Raw genomic sequence first — 26,777 nt, 5'->3', positions numbered from 1 at the left:
TTGGGAGGGAGAAGGGTGTATGTTTCTACCCCGGCCAGCCCAGAAAGTGCTTCAAATGTGGCAAGGCGGGTCACCTGGCGAATACCTGTACAGTGGTGAAGTGCAGCCTGTGCGGGGAAGTCGGCCATGTAGCTGCAGACTGTCAGAACATCAGGTGCAACCTCTGTGGTAAGATCGGCCACCCTCACCGGGACTGTCCAGACGCCTGGCACAACATCTGTAAGGACTTTCCTGATGAGGATTTGGTGGCGGGGGCAGAGGTTCTGGAAGAGGAGGCTTTATTGTCAGAGGTCCACCAGGGGTCCACTCAGGTACCACCAGAGCAGCAGCGCACAGAGGGGGCACAGGGGAGCATGGAGGTCGTCCCTCAGGAGCAGCAGTCACAGGAAGGCGCTACTTCAGTATTACCATCTGTATCTGAAGGAAATAGCCAGAATCAGAGTAAAAGGAAGAAAAAGGACAAGACCTCCCGTAAACCTGAGGAGGAGTATGACACTGGCCAGAGCGCCAGGAGGAAGGTCCAGAGTTCTGCAGGAGTAATGGTCGTGTCTAATAGGTTTGATGTTCTGTCTAACGGGGATTTTGAGGATGAACTTAAAAAAATAGACACAGAGTGTGATAGGGATGTTGAGGACTGTCCCCCGCCAAAGCGGAAGCCCTTACCTGTGGGCACTCAGGTAGAAACTGGTATGGAGACCGGTGGTGGACAGGATGACTCCGACTCAGATCTATGAACCGTCAACCAGATATTGTCCGAGCCCAGATAAAATCATGAGAAATCAGGAGTCAGAAAAGTGTAAAGTTATGGAAGGATGTGTAACTGTGCTGAAATATGATGGTTTCTTTTACAAAGTGTTTATTTTTCATTTTTCCAACCACAGGTGTGGACTCTTTATATTGACTTTATATGTATAATCTAGAGATGTAACGAATGTATGTACAATTCAAGTGAATCTAGTTTTGTATTATTGCAGGAATTTTGTTAATTTTTAATTGTATTTGTTTGGTTTTTATAATAAAAATTGCCCCTATGTACAAGAATATAACTACTATAATACTGCTCCTACGTGCAAGAATATAACTACTATAATACTGCCCCTATGTACAAGAATATAACTACTATAATACTGCCCCCTATGTACTAGAATATAACTACTATAATACTGCCCCCTATGTACAAGAATTTAACTACTATAATACAGCCCCTATGTAAAAGAATATAACTACTATAATACAGCCCCTATGTAAAAGAATATAACTACTATAATACTGCTCCTATGTACAAGAATATAACTACTATAATACTGCTCCTATGTACAAGAATATAACAACTATAATACCACCCCCTATGTACAAGAATATAACTACTATAATACTGCTCCTATGTACAAGAATATAACTACTATAATACTGCTCCTATGTACAGAAATATAACTACTATAATTCTGCTCCTATGTACAAGAATATAACTACTATAATACTGCTCCTATGTACAGAAATATAACTACTATAATACTGCTCCTATATACAAGAATATAACTACTATAATACTGGTCCTATGTACAAGAATATAACTACTATAATACTGCTCCCTATGTACAAGAATATATCTACTATAATACTGCCCCTATGTACAAGAATATAACTACTATAATACTGCCCCTATGTACAAGAATATAACTACTATAATACTGCCCCCAATGTACAAGAATATAACTACTATAATACTGTCCCCTATGTACAAGAATATAACTACTATAATACTGTCCCCTATGTACAAGAATATAACTACTATAATACTGCTCCCTATATACAAGAATATAACTACTATAATACTGCTCCTATGTACAAGAATATAACTACTATAATACTGCTCCCTATGTACAAGAATATAACTACTATAATACTGCTCCCTATGTACAAGAATATATCTACTATAATACTGCCCCCTATGTACAAGAATATAACTACTATAATACTGCTCCTATGTACAAGAATATAACTACTATAATACTGCCCCCTATGTACAAGAATATAACTACTATAATACTGCTCCTATGTACAAGAATATAACTACTATAATACTGCCCCTATGTACAAGAATATAACTACTATAATACAGCTCCTATGTACAAGAATATAACTACTATAATACTGCTCGCATGTATAAGAATATAACTACTATAATACTGCCCCCTATGTACAAGAATATAACTACTATAATACTGCTCCTATGTACAAGAATATAACTACTATAATACTGCCCCTATGTACAAGAATATAACTACTATAATACTGCCCCCTATGTACAAGAATATAACTACTATAATACTGCCCCCTACGTACAAGAATATAACTACTATAATACTGCTCGCATGTACAAGAATATAACTACTATAATACTGCCCCTATGTACAAGAATATAACTACTATAATACAGCTCCTATGTACAAGAATATAACTACTATAATACTGCTCGCATGTACAAGAATATAACTACTATAATACTGCCCCCTATGTACAAGAATATAACTACTATAATACTGCTCCTATGTACAAGAATATAACTACTATAATACTGCCCCTATGTACAAGAATATAACTACTATAATACTGCCCCCTATGTACAAGAATATAACTACTATAATACTGCCCCCTATGTACAAGAATATAACTACTATAATACTGCCCCTATGTACAAGAATATAACTACTATAATACTGCTCGCATGTACAAGAATATAACTACTATAATACTGCCCCCTATGTACAAGAATATAACTACTATAATACTGCTCCTATGTACAAGAATATAACTACTATAATACTGTCCCCTATGTACAAGAATATAACTACTATAATACTGCCTCCTATGTACAAGAATATAACTACTATAATACTGCTCCTATGTACAGAAATATAACTACTATAATACTGCTCTTATGTACAAGAATATAACTACTATAATACTGTCCCCTATGTACAAGAATATAACTACTATAATACTGCTCCCTATATACAAGAATATAACTACTATAATACTGCTCCTATGTACAAGAATATAACTACTATAATACTGCTCCCTATGTACAAGAATATAACTACTATAATACTGCTCCCTATGTACAAGAATATATCTACTATAATACTGCCCCCTATGTACAAGAATATAACTACTATAATACTGCTCCTATGTACAAGAATATATCTACTATAATACTGCCCCTATGTACAAGAATATAACTACTATAATACTGCCCCTATGTACTAGAATATAACTACTATAATACTGCCCCTATGTACAAGAATATAACTACTATAATACAGCCCCTATGTAAAAGAATATAACTACTATAATACTGCTCCTATGTACAAGAATATAACTACTATAATACTGCTCCTATGTACAAGAATATAACAACTATAATACCACCCCCTATGTACAAGAATATAACTACTATAATACTGCTCCTATGTACAAGAATATAACTACTATAATACTGCTCCTATGTACAGAAATATAACTACTATAATACTGCTCCTATGTACAAGAATATAACTACTATAATACTGCTCCCTATGTACAAGAATATATCTACTATAATACTGCCCCTATGTACAAGAATATAACTACTATAATACTGCCCCTATGTACAAGAATATAACTACTATAATACTGCCCCCAATGTACAAGAATATAACTACTATAATACTGCTCCTATGTACAAGAATATAACTACTATAATACTGCTCCTATGTACAGAAATATAACTACTATAATACTGCTCCTATGTACAAGAATATAACTACTATAATACTGCCCCCTATGTACAAGAATATAACTACTATAATACTGCTCCCTATGTACAAGTATATAACTACTATAATACTGCTCCTATGTACAAGAATATAACTGCTATAATACTGCCCCCTCTGTACAAGAATATAACTACTATAATACTGCCCCTATGTACAAGAATATAACTACTATAATACTGCTCCTATGTACAGGAATATAACTACTATAATACTGCTCCTATGTACAGAAATATAACTACTATAATACTGCTCCTATGTACAAGAATATAACTACTATAATACAGTCCCCTATGTACAAGAATATAACTACTATAATACTGCTCCCTATGTACAAGAATATAACTACTATAATACTGCTCCCTATGTACAAGAATATATCTACTATAATACTGCCCCCTATGTACAAGAATATAACTACTATAATACTGCTCCTATGTACAAGAATATAACTACTATAATACTGCCCCCTATGTACAAGAATATAACTACTATAATACTGCTCCTATGTACAAGAATATAACTACTATAATACTGCCCCTATGTACAAGAATATAACTACTATAATACAGCTCCTATGTACAAGAATATAACTACTATAATACTGCTCGCATGTACAAGAATATAACTACTATAATACTGCCCCCTATGTACAAGAATATAACTACTATAATACTGCTCCTATGTACAAGAATATAACTACTATAATACTGCCCCTATGTACAAGAATATAACTACTATAATACTGCCCCCTATGTACAAGAATATAACTACTATAATACTGCCCCCTATGTACAAGAATATAACTACTATAATACTGCTCGCATGTACAAGAATATAACTACTATAATACTGCCCCTATGTACAAGAATATAACTACTATAATACTGCTCGCATGTACAAGAATATAACTACTATAATACTGCCCCTATGTACAAGAATATAACTACTATAATACTGCTCCTATGTACAAGAATATAACTACTATAATACTGCTCGCATGTACAAGAATATAACTACTATAATACTGCCCCCTATGTACAAGAATATAACTACTATAATACTGCTCCTATGTACAAGAATATAACTACTATAATACTGCCCCTATGTACAAGAATATAACTACTATAATACTGCCCCCTATGTACAAGAATATAACTACTATAATACTGCCCCCTATGTACAAGAATATAACTACTATAATACTGCCCCTATGTACAAGAATATAACTACTATAATACTGCTCGCATGTACAAGAATATAACTACTATAATACTGCCCCTATGTACTAAGAATATAACTACTATAATAATAACAGATTTGTCTTACCTCACTAGAATCCCTCTATGAAGTGAGTATACAGCCTTAATTATTACGTTGAATATCAACATTGTGTAAACACCAACTTACAAGGCGATATGTCTTCTACCTGCAGACACTGCTACGGGGAGTGTATTAACTCAATGTAAGCTCTTATTTCTGAGTGCAGCGTATAATCAGTATATATGTAGACTTTACTCTGGGGGACTTGGACATTATTAATCAGTGCAGAATTTCAGACTTACAGTAGAAACGAGCTGATGATAAATGATGGAGATTTGCTTTGCAGCCACGTTACATGTGATGCTCGTACTGTAAAGCTTACAGTGACAGTCCATTCATAATGACAATTAGCCGGTAATGATCTGTGAAATAATCAGCTACTTATGTTAATTAGAAATTGAACCGTTTTTTTCCACATTGCTATAAACACATGAAATATTAATGAGATATCTATATATAAAAATAATAACTTTTCCCCCGAGTGCAGCTGTCAATCACAGGAAAATGTAGTCATCAATCAGAGTCTCCCAAAGTCCAGAGTGGAGAGATCTGCGGAGTATGTACCTGAACCTATAGATTGTGTGCTCTCCGATTGGTCTTCCTGGAGTTCTTGTGACCCGTGTCAAAAAAAGAAAGTAAGTGCAACAAAGTTTCCTAAATAGTCCCTTACACTGGAATCATGTGTACTGGAAAAAAAAAATGTGGTAACGTTTTTCCGGGAGGTTTGTGCTTCTCAAAGGAGACTTGCCAACCGTTTAGTAAGGCCAGGGATTTTTTTCCTTTTTTTCCAAGACCAGAGATGGAAATTCAGTAGTTTTGGCAAGTGTAGTTAAGTATGTGACCCTTCAGCAAAATAAGTACTGAAGGGAATATTCATCTCATCCATGGAAAAGCCGAACCAGAGGAAGAAATCCAAGAGTCTTTAATGAGCATAATTGCCAACTTTAGCTGGTTGACCTCTGGAAGATGGAAACATGGAAGGCATGGTGTTGGAGATTGTGGGCCATAGTCATGTGGCTTTGGCACACTTTCTCAACCCCATCTATTAGGAGGTGCTGAGGCACAAGACACTTTCCATTTTTTTTCCTGGAGGTTTTGGCAGATGCTTGGAGAGTTGCTGCCCCTACTGGGAGTTCGGGAGGTCTCCATCTTTTCCAGGAGTGTGCTCTAATTTGTTTTATTTCTGGGCTTGTATTTTTGTGGCGTGTCAGCTATGACGGTAGTGGGAGCGCTGACTCCCCGTGCGCTTCACATTACACCCAAGTCCAACTCCTGCGCTAAAAGAAAAGATCTTGGTCAGTGGCAGAGAAAGCTGAAGAAGTCACGAGGACTTGCTACTAAAGTATAACGCACTGCATGCCATCATGTTTGGTTTATTGTGTAAGGCTACGTTCCCACAATGAGGTTTTGATGAGTTTTTTACGCTGCGTATTTTCGAAAAAATGCAAGTAACCAATTGTACTTAATGAGTGGTCATCAAAACCTCATCGTGGGAACGTAGCCTTAGTGGAGAAAACTGTTTGCGTTCACACAGTGAGCGGATGGCCCAGGTTTTCATTTTGTTTTTCCACTGTGATTTATTTTGCCATCTGTGTGGATAATAATGCTGGTTGCGGAGAGTTTTTGACTTAACCCCCCGTAACGTGCAATTCTTTTTTCTCCAGCCATTTTTTCCATTGATGAAGATCCCAATGAGCTAATTTGCCCCGGTCTATCACAGTTTTATAGTCTTTACTGCACAGGCTGCCAACTAGAGCAACTCAATGTTGGAGCAAAGGCACAAAGGGATCGGGGGAACATCTCCCTAGTTAATCTTGTGTTGTAGGAGTCTCATATTGCAACCAGGAACAAATACACTGAAAATGGCCAAAGCCTCTCAGCACTTGACATAGTTCCTCTAAGGCTCGTCAACTCCTCACAGGCAGGTCCAGGGGTGGACATACCATTGGTGCAACCTGCAGGGGCCCAAGATGTAAGGGGGCCACTACCTCCTCCAAACAGGTGGAATTTTGCATTCTTATGAATTATTTGGCTGCAAAGAGCCCAGATATTGTTCTTGCACAGAGGTCTCTTCCGTCTGTGTCCACCAGTGGGCTGGTCAGCTCTCCTGCACGGCTGCACCGATCACTGCTTTGCATGTTGAGCCGCACACGTCACTCCCAGATGCCCCAAAACATAACACTTTATATACTCCACGCTCCTCCATACAATGCTGCCATGCGATGCCACCGAAGGCCCCACAGTCAAGATTATCAATGAGCTTTGATTTGGTAATAAATCAACTTAGGAGAAAGCTTAAAGGAAACGATATAAGAGTTACAAACAGTGGCTCCATAATGGAGTCTCAGTTAACTCATTCTGCAGTCTAGTTTGTAAAGTGACACATGGAGGCTGTAGAAGCCGAACCGTTGACATTTTTTTAATGAAGTCTAGTGATGAGCGAGCATGCCTGGCACTGCTCGACACTCAACTGAGCATTAGGGTGCATGAGCACAATGCTCGAGTCCCTGTCCTGCATGTTTCGCAGCTGTTAGACAGGCAATAAACTTGCTGGGATGGCCCGCCATACAAAGTAATGCTGTTGGTTACTGGCATTATTGTGATTGGGCAACTGCTTATAGAAGACCCGGTGACGCGATGCTTGGCCCACTCTCCTCTCGCCCACTTCTCGGCACCTGAGAAGATTTTTACTATCACTGGTGGTGGGCGTGGGGAGCAATGAATATTAATTTTGAATTTACATCTGCTTAGCTGGGCAGCGCGGCTGTGCGCTGTTTACATCCATTTCAGCGATTTTCCGCCACCCCTCCAGCTTTCCTGTTAGGGTCTGCCAGAAAAATGCTGAGTTTCCCAAGGACTTCCATTATACTCAGTCCTCGAGTTGAGCCCATCCGAGCATCTGACCTCAATTCGAGTACCGAGGACTCCAACATTTTAGTGCTTGATCATCACTAATAAAATCCTATTGAAAAAATTATCTTTTGCTAAAAATACCTGCAGTAATGAATAGGACTGGTGCAGAATACCGGTCGATCACACAGGGATCCATTACAAAAAGTGTCCTGCTCACCTCCTAAGCACAACAGATCTAATCCTTTAGAGAAAAGAAAAGGTTTTCCCTAAGGTTTCCATCTCCTTAAAGTCTGAGCCTGTCCTCGTCTTATGATTTCTACTTTCCTTGTGCAGTACCGATACACGCAGATGACTCAGGTCCCTCAGTTCCATGGTGAACCGTGCAATGTTATAGACCGGCAGGAGGAGAGCTGCAGCACCAGCGCGTTTTGCAGGAACATAAAGAGGTGTGAAGGCTTCCAATGTGCCGAGTCCGGTGAGTATCACCGGAGTATCACAGTCCATCACTTTCCACTCCAACATGGGCTGGATAAGAAGTTACAGTTTTGGTCGTACAGCAAAGCCGCTGCCCAACTAGATACAATGTATCCCTAAATAAAAACAGAACGATAGAAAACGTCTACAAATTTTCTAGATCGATTGCAAAGTTAAACAATTGTTGCACCTTCTATTTTGGACTGTTACTAAGCAGTTAGGCCATGTTCACACGTTGCGTTTTTGCTGCTTTTTTTATGCAAATTTTAAGTTGCGTTTTACAGTACCAGCAAAGGCTATGAGATTTCAGAAATCCCATGCACACCCATTGGGTTTTTTTCTGACTGATTTGGAAAAGTGCTGTGTTTTTGCAAACTGCAGCATGTCGCATCTTTCAGTGTTTCTTCAGCGTATTGGCAGCGTTGTTTCACCCATAGAGCAAGAGCAAAAATGCAACAAAAAACCCAGGTATCAGGTTTTGCTGCGTTTTTGGTGCCAAAACCTTCAGGAAATTGTTTTTTTTTTTAGGGCACTAAACTTTATCAGCATGCACAAGAGACAATAAAAATGCAGCAAGTATGCAGCAAAGAAGCGCAGCAAAACCTGCATTTTGTAAGCAGCTTCTTTACTGCCAAGAGAGCAGGTTTTGCCTACAGAAAAAAAAAAAACTGAGCAAAAATGCAATGTGTGAACATAGCCTTAGTGAAGTCTCTGGATACAGAAGTCAATTTTTTGTTAATTCTTTTCTTATGTGTTTGGAATCAGGAAAATGCATTACAAATCGGCTGCGGTGTAATGGAGACGATGATTGTGGAGACATGTCAGACGAGAAGAATTGTAAGGTGGTTCGTAGCTCGTGTACTGATGAGATGGAACAATACTGGACAATTGAAAATCTGGCAGCAGGGTACGTGCCGTCTATAAGACTTGACCCACCAAGGCCATCCATAAACATAATAATCTTACATTGATCTTACTGAGTAATCAGAACTTAAAGCAACTTTCCATCCAACACAAATAGGTCTAACATTTATATATTTTATACAAGTAGACAAAGTAAAATTCAGGCCACTAGGGGGAGCTCCTGGACTTATTACATACAAAGTTTACATTGAACGCAATACCAAATCAGTATGCAATAACTCCTAAGCTCCCCCTAGTGGTAACTGTAGACATTTATACCATGTGTGGCCAATCTGCAGCATAACCCATATAACTATAATGCTGATCTCCAATAATGCATCTCATACCTGTAGAATAAATGTTTATGATTTTTAGGAGTTGTAGATGTGATGTTTCAGTTTTGCAATAAACGGGATATTATCGGTGGTTCACATGCCCGGACGCAGAGTATTCTCCGATACTGGCCCGTCAGGGGTGAGCAGTGAGATCTGAGAGTAAAAATGAAACTTACAGATGTTTTATGTTCCTTAGATTGAATGTATTTACCAATAACCGGGAAGGCGTTGTGTTAGATCACCGATATTACGCCGGCGCCTGCTCACCTCATTATATCCTGGGGACGAGATTTAGAAAGCCGTACAATGTGGAAAGTTATATTCCTGAGGTGAGAATGAGTGACAGCACAAACCATTATATGAGGTGTAAAATATATGAAATGCGCCAAAGAGCCATGAGTCTGTGACAGTCGTACTAAAGACTGGAGAGAACGGATCCACTCTCTTCTCTCTCCATATCTTCTCCCTCCTCTTTTCCATGCCGTCCTTCTGTAACTCCTCTCTTCTCTTTTTCTGTCTTCTTTTTGCACCTTCATTTTATCCATCAAGTCCTCTCCCTGCATATTCTCTCTTCTACATGATCTTTCTGCTTTTTCTCTCTCATCTTTTTCATCTCCTCTCTGCATCTTCTTTTTTCTGTCTTCTCTGCATCATTTCTGGGCTCCATGTCCTCTCTCTGAATCTTTTCTGTGTTCTCTTTCTGTATCTTGTCTTCTCTCCTTCATGCCCTTTAACCCTGCAATATCTCTCTTCTTTCTGTGATGACTTTTCTCTGCATCTTCTCTCTTCAGTGTCCTCATTCTAGATCTTCTCTTCTCCAGGTTCTCTTCTTACATCTTCTCTCATTTCACTTATATTTTTCTCTCTTTGCATCTTCTCTCATCCAGGTTCTCTCTTCATTTTCTTTTTTCCTTCTACCATGTCTTCCCGCAGCATCTTTTCTCTTCCATGTCCTATTTTTGCATCTTCTCTCCTTCATGTACTCTCTCTGCATCGTTTTTATTCTCTTTTATGTCCTCTCTGAATCTTCTCTCTTCTGTGCCTGTCTCTGCATCCTTTGTTCCATCTTCTGTTTCTGATTTTTCTCACTTCTTTCTTTCATCTATTCTCTCATTAACTTCTCTCTTTTTTGTCCTCTCCCTGCATCTTCTCTGTTCTCTCTTTCATGTCCTCTCCTCCTGCATCCTCTGTCATGTCTTTCTCATGTCCTTACTCTGTGTCTTCTCTCTTCCAGGTCATCTCTTGCCATTTTCTTTCTTCCCTCTTCTATGTCTTCCCTCTTCTATGTCTTCCCTCTGCATCTTTTTGTTTTCCAAGTCGTTGCTTCTGCATCCTCTTTCTTTTCTCTTCTATGTCCTCCTATGCATCCTCTCTTTTCTTTCAGATGTCCTTTCTCTGGATTTTCTCTTCTCCAGGTTCTCTCCTTCCATCTTCTCTCTTCTTTCTTATATGTCCTTTCTCTGTGTCTTTTCTCTTCCATGCCCTCTTTCTGCTTCTTCTCACTTCCATGTTCTCTTTCTGCATTTTCTCTCTTCTCTCATTCATTTCTTCTTTTTGAACCTTCTTTCTTTCAGACTCTCTTCCTGCATCTTCTTTCTTTTCTTTCTTTTCTCTGCCATGTCTCCTCCTTGCTTGTTTTCCTTCCTATGTCCTTTCTCTACAACTGCTTTCCTCCATTCCTCTCCTTGTGTCCTCTCTCCTTCCTATCTTCTGACATGTCCTTTCTTTCCATCTTCTTTCTATGTCTGTTATCTTCCTTCCTTGGTCTATTATTACTTCATCTTCTCTCATCTCTCTTCCATGTCCTTTCCTTTAGTCTTCTCACTTCCATCTTTACATCCGCTATCTTCTGCCTACGATGATTTTTCCATGTGTCCTTTCTTTCATGTCCACTCTCTTCTCTCTTCCCTTTCTTCTCTCTTCATCTTTTCTCTTTCAAGTCCCTTTTCTCTCATCTGTTTGTTGTATCTTTTCTCCATTTTTGTTCTCTTCTCTCTTCCAATGCATCATTGAAAGCTCCTTCCTTTGATTTCATCTCTCTACATTTGCTTTCTTCTTCCTCGTTCTATTGTACGTTTCTTCCTCCATGTCCTCTCTGTTTCTTCTCTTCTCCATGCGTTCTCTCGACATCCATCTCTTTTCTCTCCTTATTGCAGACCCTTTTGACCATACCCCTTCTCGGTTTCTTCTCTTCCATTGATTTCCTCCATGTTTGTGCTCTAATCCCTATTTTCCCATCATCTTTTCCTTTTTATCATTCTTCTACCATAGTCACAGCCTTCTATGCCTGCTTGGATTTGTACAATGAGATAGAAGCTCCAGTATAATAACCATTCCTACAACCTGGGAGCTAACACAGAAAATCCCTTCTCTTTAAATCTAAAGGACACACGTAAATTTTAGTAGTGCACTTTAAGACATAAGAAATCCTAATTTTGCTCCACTCATGACATAAAACCCAGATCCCAATCCAATAGTTAGTTTGCTGAAGTTTATCACAGTTTATGAAAGTTTGTGTGATCTGAATACCGAGAGCCGTTTCTGCACATTGTACATTTTTCTCTTTTAGGGTAAAGGAAAATATGAGTTTACCCTTTCTCATCATGAGTCGTACTCCGATTATTCAAAAGAAGTATCCAAATATCATTTTAAGCAGACCAGCTTCAGCATCGGCATCAAAATACCGTCTGTGTTCGAAATTGGGTACAGCTCCAATGATCTGAAGATCAAAAATTTTAGGTCAAGGATCATGAAATATTCTCACACGGTTGGTATATACCAGTAGTCTTGTGCTTTGTAGAACAGTCGGGCGACTCCTTTCCACTGGAAAATGTCTCTCATGTATCCAGTGCCGGTGATGATAAGACGAGGCCAACATGGAAGGTCTCCACATATATCATTTAGGTTCTACATTCTCATACGATGTTGCCCTTACATATCTCTTTATATAGTCTATTACAAAACTTATATTATGGGCCATGCCTCTCATAACTACAATATATATACTCAACAGCAAAATTCTATGTACTCTAGAAGCAGTTCTTGTATCTTCTAGGATGTTCATGATGAGTAGATCCCAAGCTTCAGTTGGGTTCCCCACTCTTCTTCATGGCTCAATGAACCTTCATATCACACAGTTCTTGCCTTATCCAGAAGAGATTAGAATAAGCACAGAAACTTCTTTCTTAAACTCATGATCCAACACTGCTGCCTGCAGTTCACACAATGATCAACATGTTTTCTAGGTGAGAACAAATCCATCTTTGCTCTTGTTTGCTCCAGGTCGGACGGTAATGAAATGTATTAAACAAAATGTGCTGTACTTTCCTGGAAGTTGGTTAGATCCACCTCAAGGTCATTATTAGATCCACTTCTAGTCCATTCTTATGTTTGCCTATTCTGCATTCCTAGATCCAACTTTAGTCTACATGTAGATCCACATCTAGTCAATTATTAGATCTACAGCACATCAAATCAATTCTTAGATCCACTTCTAGTTAATTCTTGGATCCACCCACTTCTATTCCATTCTTATATCCATCTTTAGTCTATGGTTAGACCCAACTCTATGCCAATTTTTATTGTAGATCCACCCTGATCCATTCATAGATTCACTTTCAGATCCATTCTTACATCCACATCTCCACTCTTAGATCCACCTGTAGTCAATTTGTTGCTCAACATCAAATTCATACTTAAGCTCACCTCTATAGTCCATTCTTACTTTGACTTTCACTTGGTTCTTAAATCCACCTCTTCTCCATTTTAGATCAACCTTGAGTTTATTTGTAGGTCAACTTCTAGTCAATTTTTAGATCCATCTACCACTACTCCTTTTTCAGATCCATTTTAGACCATTCTTAGACCCAACTATATTATCTTACTGTATACTCACCCCTACTCCATTCATAGATCCACCTCTAGTCCATCTTTTAATCCACCTTTACCATCTGTAGTCAATTCTTATATGCACCCACTTGTAATCCATTCTTAGATCGACATCTATTCCATCCATAAAGCCACTTCTACACCATTCTTAGACACTGAGCTAATCTACTCTTAGTGTAAATCCACCCATATTGCATTTATAGATCCATATCTAGTCTATCCATATCTAGTCTATCTAACCTCTAGGCAATTCTTCGATCCTCTCACCTTTATTCCATTCTTAGATCCACATTTAGTCCATTGTTTGATCCAGCTATTAGGTCCATATCTAGTCCATTGCCAGATCTTCCTTTAGTCCATTCCCAGATCCATCTCTAGTCAATTCTAAGATCTACATCTTGTCCATAGTTAGATCCACCTCTGCTCCATTGATGGATCCACTTCTAGTCCATCCTTACACCTATCTTTAGGCAATTCTTCAATCCTCTCACCTTTAGTCCATTTGTAGATCCACATCTACTCCATTGTTTGATCCAGCTTTTAGGTCCATATCTAGTCCATTGATAAATCTACATCAAGTCCATTTTAGATCTACCTTTAGTTTATTCTCAGATCCATCACTAGTCCAGTATAAGATCTGTAGCTCATCCATAGTTAGATCCACCTCTACTCCATTCATGGATCCACTTCTAGTCCATCCTTACACCTACCTTTAAGCAATTCTTCAATACTGTCACCTTTAGTCCATTCTTAGACATTTGGTCCATTTGTAGATCCACATCTGTTCCAATATTTGATCCTTCTCTTGGGTCCAAATCTACTCCATTGCTAGATTCCCCCCATTCATACTGTATATACACATCTAATCCTTTTGTAGATCCACATTTACTCCATTGTTTGATCCATCTGTTAGGTCCATATCTGGTCCATTGCTAGATCCACCTTGAGTCTATTCTTGGTTCCATTACTAGTTCATTCTAAGATCTACATCTTACCTATAGTTAGATCCACCTCTACTCCATTCATAGGTCAACTTCTGTTTTATCCTTAGATCTACCTCTAATCCATTCTCAAATTATTTTTCCAGTAATCTTTTGTTCCCGATATTTCAGAACAGTTTGTTCATCTATGCACGATCCGACCTAGAAGTGGCCAGATACAAACTCAAATCGCGGAGCCTGATGCTTCACTCTGAGTTTTTCCAGCGAGTAAAGCAATTGCCTATGGAATATGTGTACAGTGAATACAGAGACCTATTCCGGGATTACGGGACACATATTGTTACAGAAGCCACTTTGGGGGGAGTCTATGAATATACTCTGATTCTTAATGAAGAATCGGTAAAAAATGAAGGTAATTTATAATATTTACCATGTTTCACCATTATGTATCACTGTGGTCAAGATAACTGCCATTACTAAACATATGTGACTAGTGACATGCAGAAGGAGACATGGACCAGGCCACCAGGGGTCACAGGTCTCTTTGTAGCCATAGGGGTCACCACAATCTGTTCTGTACGGCTAAATAAGTGCACCCAAGTGCATTGTAACCTGGAGTTGCCCAAAAAAGTAACAACCTTCGGAGTAGTTTGTACAAGAAATAAAACATTATAAGACATTTTGATTGTTGAAGAATTCAAGAAATGAAAAGTGTATTAAAAAGTTGTAAAACTTTTCTTGTACAAAAAAAAAAGTTGAATTTTTCAGCTCATGTTTAGGATTCACATACATTACTGTACAATCAATTACATTTATTTAATTATTTTCATTGTGAGGAAAATGTAGTAAAAAATGAATTTTGAGATAGTTTTTTTTATTTGTTCATTTTTTTATACTGTCCAAATTTCACGCTTAATAATCTGATAAATTAATATTATGGTCGTGTATTGTGATGTTTATGCAATAAAATGTGCTTGATAATAAAAAAAAAAAATGCATTTTACAAATTCTGTTTTGGGTGGGTTTTTTTTATATGACATTGTTATTTAATTTTTTTTTACATTTTATTTTTTTTACTATACAGTAGATGAGCGGATCTGCAGAGATCCAAATACAGCAAATTTTGCAAATTTATCTGGGAAATTCAGTGCACATTGAAATAGTTTGATGTGAATTGAACGTTCCTTGTTATGCTTTGGGGGTCTCTCCGGAGTACAGAGTATAATAAACATAGGATGAAAAAAAAATAATAATACTCACCTGGCCCGCCATTTCCACACCTCTTCTTATTGCTTTCCACCATTGCACACACCCTAGTCGACCTGCTTCACTTCGTGCCAGGACGCCACGACTAGTCAGCATAGGAAGTCCTGGCAGAGAGCGAAGCTGGCCAAAGAAGATGCGTGCGACTGGCAAAGACAAGAGGAGAGGCACGGAGTATTAATTTTTGGCCCTTTACGTGTCAGCAAAATGGCGGTCGGTCAACTGGCCGACATCATCTGGATTCGCCCAGAGCGAATTGCTACAAAAATAATATTCTGGAGAATACAATTTTTTTGTAGCATTCAAGGAGAATTCAATTCCACTTGAATAAATTTGCTCATTTCTAATATTTACATTCAATTGTTACATTATACTTCCCCCGAGAGGTGCAAAAACATCTTGGGAGCTCCCAGTAGCCTCCGATGCTAAACACATATTAGAAATCCTTTTTATTGACTTTTCCCAACAGGTTACACATTAAGTGATGTGAAGTCTTGTATGGATGCCGGGTTTAATCTTGGCGGGAATATCTGTGGAGTTTGGGTAGGGGTCGGCATCACTGCTTCCCAATGTGACAATCTCCTTAAGGAAATTAAAGGTAAGAAACTGCAAGTTATCAGATACGTCATTATGGTAGAACATAAGGCGGCGCGATCCTTCTGGTCCTATAGCTGTTGTAAAACTACAACTCCTAACAATAAACCCTGATAACAGGGGAGTAACTAGAGTCTGATGGGCCCCGGTAAAAAATTTGGACCTGTTCCCCTCCTCCTCCGCATGTTGGTCAGAAATATGGGCCCTCGTAGCCTTCTTAATCCTAAAAGGACATGCGTGTTACCCCCTTTCCCCATTATCCATTATGTGATAATGTCCCTAATATTGGGCTCATTCTGGTATATATCCCACATCCTGGGCCCCTTTACAGTGAAATGTCCCCATCCTGGGCCCTTTCCTGGTATATACAGTTGAAACCAGAAGTTTCCATACACTATATAAAGACACCTCTGCATGTTTTTCACAATATCTGACATGAAATCAGAATAAATCTTTCCTATTTTAGGACAATTAGGATTATAACATCATTTTTAATATTTGCCAAATGCCAGAATAATGAGAGCGAGAGAATGTTTTAAGGCATTTTTATTACTTACTGCAAAGTCAGAAGTTTCCATACATTTCATTAGTATTTGGTACCATTGTCCTTAAACTGAATGACTTGGGTCACACGTTTGGGATATCCTTCCACAAGCTTCTCACAATAGTTGGTCGGACTTTGGGCCGATTCCTCTTGACAAAACTGGTGTAACTGATCCAGGTCTGTAGGCCGTCTTGCTCGCAGCCTTTTCAGCTTTGCCTATAAATTTTCAATAGGATTGAGATCAGATCGTTGTGATGGCCACTCCAAAACACTGACTTTGTTATCCTTAAGCCACTTTGTTACCATTTTGGCAGTATGCTTCGGGTCATTGTCCATTTGGAAGACCCATTTCCGCCCAAGCTTTAACTTCCTGGCTGATGTCTTGAGATGTTGCTTCAGTATTGTCACATAATCTTCTTTTCCCATGATACCATCTATTTTGTGAAATGCACCAGTCCCTCCTGCAGTAAAACAACCCCACAACATGATGCTGCCACCCCCATGTTTCACACTCGGGATGGTGTTCTTAGGCTTCCAAGCTTTTCCTTTTTTCCTCCAAATGTAACGATGGTCATTATGCCCAAAAAGTTCAATTTTAGTTTCATCAGACCACGGGACATGTCTCCAAAAATTAAGGTCTTTGTTCCTGTGTGCATTTGCAGTCATTAATCTGGCTTTTTTATGTTTCTTTTGGAGTAATGGCTTCTTCCTGGCAGAGTGGCCTTTCAGCCCATGTTGATACAGTACTCGTTTCACTGTGGATATTGACACAATCTTACCAGTTTCCACCATCATCTTCACAAGGTCTTTTGCTTTTGTCCTTGGGTTGATATGCCCATATCGGACCAAAGCACGTTCATCTCTGGGACACAGAACCCGTCTCCTTCCTGAGCGGTATGATGGCTGGACATTCCCATCTTGTTTGTACTTGCGTATAATTGTTTGTACAGATGAACGAGGCACCTTCAGGTATCTTGAAATTGTACCCAAGGATGAGCCTGACTTGTGCAAGTCCACAATTCTCTTCCTGATATTTTGGCTGATTTCTTTAGACTTTCCCATGATGCTACACAAAGAAGCAGTGTGTTTCAGGTGTGCATTAAAATACATCCACAGGTGTGTCTCTAATTAACTCAGATGTTGCCAAAAGACCTATTAGAAGCTTCCAAACATATGACATCATCATATGGGCCGTCCAGAATTGTTTAAAGGCATAGTAATCTTAGTGTATGTAAACTTTTGACTTTGCAGTAATAATAAAAATGCCTTAAAACATTCTCTCTCTCTCATTATTCTGGCATTTGGCAAATATTAAAAATTATGGTAATCCTAATTGACCTAAAACGGGAAAGGTTTATTCTGATTTCATGTCAGATAATGAGAAAAACATGAATTTGTGTCTTTTTATATAGTGTATGGAAACTTCTGGTTTCAACTGTATATCCCCTTTCCTGGGTCCCTTCCTATTTTATATGTCCCCCCCTCCCCTGATCTCCCACTGTTCTTTAACACATAAAAAAATAAACTATTCCACTAACCTTCCTCCGCTCCCACGACGCGCGGCGCCCTCTTCTGTAGCCTGCAGCTGACTTCAGCGTGCAAGCGATGGGCAGTGCATAATGTCACTGCAATGTGCCGCCTGACTACGTCAGCTGACGGCCTCTGATTGGCCAGCAGCATGTATTGCAGTGCAGGGACTCGGCAGGTCTCTGCACCGCAATGCATTTCAGCTGAATGTGCACTTGTGTCGGCCGCCCCCCTCCTGATGGGCTCAGTCGTAGTTGCACCCTCTGTGATTGAGATCGATACGCTCCTGCCTGATAGCACCAGACTGGAGAGCTGCAGATAGATGGGAGGATGGAGGAAGGAGGCATCGTCTCATGATTATCACCGTGTGTTGCAGATGCAAGATCAAACCGTAAAGTAGTGGAAGACTTTGTCGCTCTCGTAAGGGGAGGGGCGAGCGAACATGTGACCGCGCTCGCATACAAAGACCTCCCGACTCCGGAGCTAATGCAAGAATGGGGGGACGCTGTCCAATATAATCCAGAGATTGTAAAAATTAAGGTAGAGTAATTCTAAAACGCTGGTATTTTATAATTAACACTGTCATACAATATGTCAAGAATAGGGATGAGCGGTCCCGTGGATGTTCATGGTTCACCAGGTTCCTCCGAACTTTTGTCTAAAGTCCGGTTCGGGTACCAAAACTGTACTCGAACTTGAACCTGAACCCGACCCCCATTGAAACAATGGTGACCCGAACTTGGTGCTGGAAAATCTCTCTCTCTTTCTCACTTTTTCAACTACTGTCTTAATTTAATGGTTTAGGGTCTGATAATTTAGAGATTAAGGGGTTGCCCATCTTTGGGGACAATTTTATTCTTTTTACTTACATTTTTCACAATTTGCCTTTTATAGCCTCTGTGTGTTGGACTGTTTATTGCTGGCTGCAGAATGAGTTAACTGAGGTACTGTCAGTGAGCTCAATCCCATGGGTGTCTGACAGAAGAGTTTGTATTGTAACTCTTTTATGTGTGGTTTTCTAAGCTCCTTTATAACCACAGGTGGCTTCAAAGTTGAATGTGCAGGGAAACACAGAGCCTGTAAAAGCCAAACGGTGGAATCTAATCTCAATATGATTTTTTTTTAACCCAAAAATTCATGCATTTTGGTAAAGAAACATGTGCCCCAAGGGCCTACCTATTAAGTTTACCTATTTAGTTGCCTTAAATTTTACAAAGAGAGAGAGAATAAAGTTGGATTAAAGTTTGGGTCGGGTACCAGAATCCGAACTTCCATTGGTCCGCTCATCCCCCACTCAGGATGGGATATCGTGGGGGATGGCTTTATAAATGTACTTTGTGGTCTGCCCCCCCCCCCCTCGCCCCTTCCCTTTTCTGACCTGGTCCTACATTCACTCAACTAATTGATTGTTACAATGTATCAGCACAACCCTCTATAGGTTCATGGCTTCTAGCTTCACTGATACATTGTAACAAACAGTTCTCCCACTGAAGATAAATACCGTATTTCCATTTACCAAATACAGACATCCTGAAAAATTGCAAGAAAACAAAATATAAACCATATTACAAAGTTGCAGAACATTTTCTTGCACAGGATTTAGGCTTTTCTTCACAAGCCTGGCCCTTTAACATCTTCGTAGCTAGCCTTCGTGCTTTTAAGATGTCTTCCCTTGTATCTTGCAGGCCAGCCCTTTGTACGAGCTCATCACAGTGACAGATTTCCCTGGAGCAAACACCTTACAAGGGAACATGATTCGCGCCTTGGAGGAATTTGAGAGGGAGACCAGTTCCTGCCGCTGCGCCCCTTGTCGTAACAATGGTGTTCCAGTGTTCATCGGTAAGAATATTAGGATGTTATGATCTTTAATTGGGAATATTACCTTTCATTATCTGGTCTTATGGTGTGTGCTCCTTTGTTATGAAAAAAACATATTAATAGATGTGTCTTTAAAGGGAATCTGTCAGTAGGATTTCACCCCCCAAACTATTTATATGTACATTTAGATCTTTCGAAGACAAGTCCAGCGATACATTTACATGGCCGCTCCGTTACTTAGAAATGAGAGTTTGAACTGATATGCCAATGTCACGCAAGATGTGGGAAAGACTAAGTGCTTCATGAAGTAAAGAGGGGAAAAAGCCCAAACATTAGGGAAAGGGGGAGTGGAGACCCCTAGGCACATCTAATATCACCCTGTCTACCCTACCATTCTTATATTGGTTCCTCACCAATCGCCGAGCAGGAAACCTAAACTCTGTATATTTCTAGAGCTTGGCCCTAGATAGGGAGGGGGAGGGGTGATCACTGGTCAGGCCCCACTACAAACTAAAGACAACAAGGTAGACAAACAAAGGGGATAAATTTAGCTTGAGCAGACACCAGAGGAGTAACGCCAACTGTCCTCCAAGGGCTCCAGAGAAGAAGCCAGCCAACAGCTAGTGCTCCAAACATGCACAAAAGAACATAGAAGTATCACCAGCGATTGCCTGGAGCAAACTGAGAGTTTTTATCTCACATGCAAGGGTGTGTCAATAGCAGCAGGAGGGAGGTTGCCACTGGGTCTTAAAGGAAGAAGGATTAAGAAGGTGTCTGCAATGCCAAGCGCAGTGACCTTCTACAGCCAGATCCAGAGCGACTGTCTGTTACCTCTGACACACCCGTGACAGCCAATGAGGCTGAAGGACTATAGTAGATCTGAAGCCTCTGTCACTTCAGCTTTATTCCCTGCCCAGCGCCTCCACCACCTGCTTGATTGGCAGCCTCTATTCTGTGTGACTTCCTGCAAAGGAGCTGTCCAGTCAAGCAGGAGAAAGTGGCACTGGGCGGGAAATAGAGCTGGAGTGACAGAAGCTTCAGATCTACCATAGTCCTTCAGCATAATTTGCATATAAATTCAAGCACTGATTGCTCAGGAACGGAGGATCGGACCGGTCACGTAAAGGTATTATTGGACTTTTCTGTGAAAGAGCTACATGTGCATATAAATTGTTTGAGGGGTGAAATTCTGCAGACAAGTTCCCTTTAAGTGCCTAGAGTAGATGAAGGTGTTTTTTACTGTTGTCTGATTCCAGTTTTGCAGTGTTGTTGCATATCTGCTTGTGGAGCTGCAGGCTCAGGGCTCAGTGGATGTTCCCTGTGAAACTGCTTTTGATCCCTCCCTTCTCTCAGTGCCCTTTGCCTCTTCCCCCCTTCCTCTCTAATTGCTGTGCAAGCAAAGATCTCTGCTAGAGAACACAGCTATAAAGGTTTATCAGCAATATTAACCCTCCTGTGTGAACAGGTCTCTTTTGTGCTCAGCAGGAGTTTAGCAATACCTGACTGCAAAGTCAACATACACCTGATATGGCAGATAATGGCGTCAAAAAGTCACAACAAGTGTTACTTTTTGCAAAACTTTGCTATACCGACCTAATACTTTATTGAAAGTTTGTGGGTTTGGAAACAGAATGTGGCGGTCGATCACCAGGCAGCAAATTTACTATAATTTACCCCAGAGAACTGGTGTCACTGCCGCAGTAATCTGCACCAGCTCATGGCGGCAGAGTTCAGTTATGGAAAGTCTAAAGATACATCGAATTTATTAAGAATAGATTTGGTGCAGTCAGTAGGTTTAATACTGGCATCTTGATGAATTCCCCCAATTGGGTTTATTTGTAGTCTGTGGAGAGCAGCATTAGCCTGCCGCACATCGGTCTGCACAGGAGCTGTATACACAAAACGATAAGAAGTTTATTTTAGAATCATTTCTAAAAATGAAGAATAAAGACATAAACCTGATTTTGGATTGATGATTTTCCCATTTTGATCTTTACAGAAAGTCGCTGTGAATGTGTTTGTCCATTAGGGTTCAAAGGCTCCGCTTGTGAAATCAGCTCGAGGCCAGGTAAATAGCTGCGTCAGTCCAGTCATTCTCTCTGTTTGCCTTTTATCATTCTTAACGGGAAAGGTCACCAAGGTCATCATTCGGTGATGAAATCCACGGCTTTGGAGCTTCTGCTGGAGGTGCACCGGCTCCGTGAGATTTCTGCCCCTAAATATATTTGATCCAGGGACGGACACAAACAGAAGAGACCCCGGTGCAAAAACCATATGGGTACTTTGCAGTTCAATAGATCCTCATAATGCACAATTCCTCCTGCTTTGGGTGATAGTGCCCCCCTGACCTCCTGGGTCCCTGTGCGGCTGCAGAGGTTGCACCAATGTTGTGTCCGCCCCTGTATTGATCCACAATATAGAAGTTGATCTCTTCTCTTCTAAATCTCTTGTACCCGGACCGACGAAACTTGTGCGGTGATGAGCGCCTCCTAGTGCATTGATCGGGGGATGTGCTGCCGACAATGACGACATTTTGGAGCTCATTCAGACGTCAGTGAATCACCTATGTTTTTAGCTTGTGGTTTTCATGGACCCATTAAAGTCTATTGGGCTGATTACATGATAATGGAGACGTCTGTATTTAATCGGAGTCACAGATCAAGCTTATCCTTACAAGTCTACGGGTTGGGCTGACATCCATGTGCTGTCTGTGATTAACAATCCGATGAAGAGGAGAAGCTTTGTCATTTATTTAGAGTTTTTTCCGTGCTGATCCACGGACCAAACACTGGTGACATTAGTGCTGTTTTTTTGCAAATATGAAAAAACATGGACGTCTGAATGAGGCCTGAAGCTGCCGACAAAAGTGAAATGAACTGACAGATGGGCATTTGCTCATGTATTGAACGATCCCTTCGGGTTTTACCCTTGAGCACGAGTTAGATCCTTGACCATGGTATAGTCAAAAAAAAGTATTGTAATGCATGTGTGCAGAGCCGGCTGTCAATCATAGTGCTGCGGCGCTTATGGTAAAGCGAGCGGTGATATGTGACTAATCGCTCCATGCAGCCTATAGGACTGATATCTGGAGGCTGCAGAGAGGAAAGAACTTCATTGTCTCCCAGTAGCCGCGCAGCATTGTAACGCTACTTTCCAGCAGATTTACCCTATATCTGCAGGTTAATAGCATGACAAGTCTATGAAGATTCCCTACTACGATGCATAGGCAGCAATTGCATCTGGTCCCTGGGCTGCACGGTATATAGGGATATGCGTTACGGATTTAGCATTGAGTTATGTCCCTATACACATTAGGGAGTTGTTGGCCGAAGCATCATTTGGCCGACATGAATGCTCGGCGCGGCCGAGTGCTCCTGTGTTCTGTATGAGCGTCCCGCTATTAGATTCCTCTAGTATAAGAAAGAATAAAGGGATCGGACGTTGAAACCGGATCCTTCATTCCGCCAGCATTATCCATCAATCAGTCAGGAGATCAATATACACATTAGGTAATTCTTCCAAAATCAATGAGCTTGGTTGACTTTTATATAATGTGTATTGGGGGGCTTTAGACCTTGACCCCCTTACGTTCTGATTTTGGAGCATTTTGTCTTTCTCTCACCCCATGTGGTCAGCACGATCTATACACTGTAACTTCTTATTATACTATATTTCTGCTTCTTTAGTTTGTACTTTATATTTTTCAGCTCCAAAAATCGATGGACAGTGGAGCTGCTGGTCCGGCTGGACGTCGTGTTCGGGGAGAGTCCAAACGAGGCAGCGACAGTGCAATAACCCCTCGCCACAAAACGGAGGCGGATCGTGCGACGGAGCCGCCACCGACACCAGGAGCTGCTAACTGGCTATTGTCCTCCCACCATTGTTACATCAGTAGTGATTACATCAAGCTCCGTGGCATCTTTCCAACCTTGCAGAAGCTCGTGGTCCCCATGTAATTTTGGAAAATAAATTCTCTTTACTTCCCCTAAAAATCAGACTATAGTATTACAGTTAATAGAAGGCGAGGAGGAGGGGGAGGCAGCTGGCTGTGCGCTGTGAGAGGGGAGAAGGAACTTTACACATTGCAATATTTGGTACTAATAGGAACACCAGACCTTTATATTGAACTGATTTCATGCATCTGATCTGATTTTGTTATATTATCTTGAATTTTGTGCAAAATGTAGGAGAAATTAAATATTTGGATGTGAAGGATGATTTATTTTATTGTTGCACTCTCTGAGTGGGACTACATTATGGAGGTCAGCCCGGTCTGAGTGCGATGATATGGTGGAGGTCAGCCCGGTCTGAGTGTGATAATATGGTGGGGGTCAGCCCGGTCCGAGTGTGATCACATGGGGGCGGTCATTCAGGACTGAGTGTGATGATATATTGAGGTCAGCCTGATCCGAGTGTGATGATATATTGGGGGTCAGCCCGGTCACAGTGTGATCACATGGTGGGAGTCATCCTGGTCCAAGTGTGCTTACTTGGTGGGGGTCAGCCCGGTTTGAGTGTGCTCACATGGCGGGGATCAGCCCGGTCCAGATGTGCTCATATTGTGGGGGTCAGCCCGGTCCGAGTGTGACCACATGGTGGGGATCAGCCCGATCTGAATGTGATCACATGGTGGCGGTCAGCTCAGTTCGAGTGTGATGATATATTGGGGTCAGCCTGGTCCGAGTGTGATGATATATTGGGGTCAGCCCAGTCCGAGTGTGATCACATAGTGGGGATCAGCCGGTCTGAGTGTGTTCACATGATGGGGGTCATCCCGGTCCGAATGTGATCACATGGTGGGGCTCAGCCCGTTCCGAGTGTGCTCACTTTGTGGGGGTCATCCCGGTCTGAGCGCGATGACATACTGGGGGTCAGCCCGGTCTGAGTTTGATCACATAGTGGGGATCAGCCAAGTCTGAGTTTGATCACATGGTGGGGGTCATCCCGGTCCGAGTGTGATCACATGGTGGGGGTCAGCCCGGTCCGAGTGTGATGATATAGTGGGGGTCAGCCCGGTCTGCATGTGCTCACATGGTGGGGGTCAGCTCAGTCTAAATGTGATGATATATTAGAGGTCAGCCCAGTCCGAGTGTGATCACATGGTGGGGGTCATCTTGGTCCGAGTGTGCTCACATGGTGGGGGTCATCTTGGTCCGAGTGTGCTCACATGGTGGGGGTCATCTTGGTCCGAGTGTGCTCACATGGTGGGGGTCAGCCTGGTCCGAGTGTGCTCACATGGTGGGGCTCAGCCTGGTCCGAGTGTGATCACATGGTGGGGGTCATCCCGGTCCGAGTGTGATCACATGGTGGGGGTCAGCCCGTCCGAGTGTGATCACATGGTGGGGGTCAGCCCGGTCCGAGTGTGATCACATGTTGGGGGTCAGCCCGTCCGAGTGTGATCACATGGTGGGGGTCAGCCCGGTCCGAGTGTGATCACATGGTGGGGGTCAGCCCGTCCGAGTGTGATCACATGGTGGGGGTCAGCCCGGTCCGAGTGTGATCACATGGTGGGGGTCAGCCCGATCTGAGTGTGATCACATGGTGGGGGGGTCAGCCCGGTCCGAGTGTGATCACATGGTGGGGGTCAGACCCGTCTGAGTGTGATCACATGGTGGGGGTCAGCCCGGTCTGAGTGTGATCACATGGTGGGGGTCAGCCCGGTCCGAGTGTGATCACATGGTGGGGGTCAGCCCGGTCCGAGTGTGATCACATGGTGGGGGTCAGCCCGGTCCGAGTGTGATCACATGGTGGGGGTCAGACCGGTCCAAGTGTGATCACATGGTGGGGGTCAAACCGGTCCGAGTGTGATCACATGGTGGGGGTCAGCCCGATCTGAGTGTGATCACATGGTGGGGGTCATCTTGGTCCGAGTGTGATCACATGGTGGGGGTCATCTTGGTCCGAGTGTGCTCACATGGTGGGGGTCATCTTGGTCCGAGTGTGCTCACATGGTGGGGGTCAGCCTGGTCCGATTGTGCTCACATGGTGGGGCTCAGCCTGGTCCGAGTGTGATCACATGGTGGGGGTCATCCCGGTCCGAGTGTGATCACATGGTGGGGGTCAGCCCGTCCGAGTGTGATCACATAGTGGGGGTCAGCCCGGTCCGAGTGTGATCACATGTTGGGGGTCAGCCCGGTCCGAGTGTGATCACATAGTGGGGGTCAGCCCGGTCCGAGTGTGATCACATGTTGGGGGTCAGCCCGGTCCGAGTGTGATCACATGGTGGGGGTCAGCCCGGTCCGAGTGTGATCACATGGTGGGGGTCAGCCCGATCTGAGTGTGATCACATGGTGGGGGGGTCAGCCCGGTCCGAGTGTGATCACATGGTGGGGGTCAGACCCGTCTGAGTGTGATCACATGGTGGGGGTCAGCCCGGTCTGAGTGTGATCACATGGGGGTCAGCCCGGTCCGAGTGTGATCACATGGTGGGGGTCAGCCCGGTCCGAGTGTGATCACATGGTGGGGGTCAGCCCGGTCCGAGTGTGATCACATGGTGGGG

At 41.8% G+C, this 26,777-nt stretch overlaps 1 protein-coding gene across 1 annotated transcript in view; it reads left to right on the top strand.

The window, feature by feature from the left end:
- The window catches only part of C8B (complement C8 beta chain), a 37,972-nt gene extending 13,702 nt beyond the window's left edge, over positions 1-24,270 (top strand). The window contains exons 2-12 of the mRNA XM_073643712.1: positions 5,626-5,773; positions 8,325-8,466; positions 9,231-9,372; positions 9,900-10,032; positions 12,273-12,470; positions 14,704-14,944; positions 16,265-16,393; positions 18,837-19,000; positions 20,146-20,299; positions 22,278-22,346; positions 23,986-24,270. Of these exons, the coding sequence (XP_073499813.1) occupies positions 5,626-5,773; positions 8,325-8,466; positions 9,231-9,372; positions 9,900-10,032; positions 12,273-12,470; positions 14,704-14,944; positions 16,265-16,393; positions 18,837-19,000; positions 20,146-20,299; positions 22,278-22,346; positions 23,986-24,137 (1,672 nt within the window). The 3' untranslated portion in view covers positions 24,138-24,270. The remainder of the gene's footprint in view (positions 1-5,625; positions 5,774-8,324; positions 8,467-9,230; positions 9,373-9,899; positions 10,033-12,272; positions 12,471-14,703; positions 14,945-16,264; positions 16,394-18,836; positions 19,001-20,145; positions 20,300-22,277; positions 22,347-23,985) is intronic.
- Positions 24,271-26,777: the final 2,507 nt, after the last annotated feature.

This window comes from Phyllobates terribilis, unplaced genomic scaffold, assembly GCF_046119375.1.
Source record: "Phyllobates terribilis strain yellow unplaced genomic scaffold, ASM4611937v1 Scaffold_8__6_contigs__length_399053987, whole genome shotgun sequence".
NCBI classification, from domain to species: Eukaryota; Metazoa; Chordata; class Amphibia; order Anura; family Dendrobatidae; genus Phyllobates; species Phyllobates terribilis.
The sequence above is the reverse complement of the archived record's forward strand: the minus strand, read 5'-3'. Positions and strand labels throughout refer to the sequence as shown.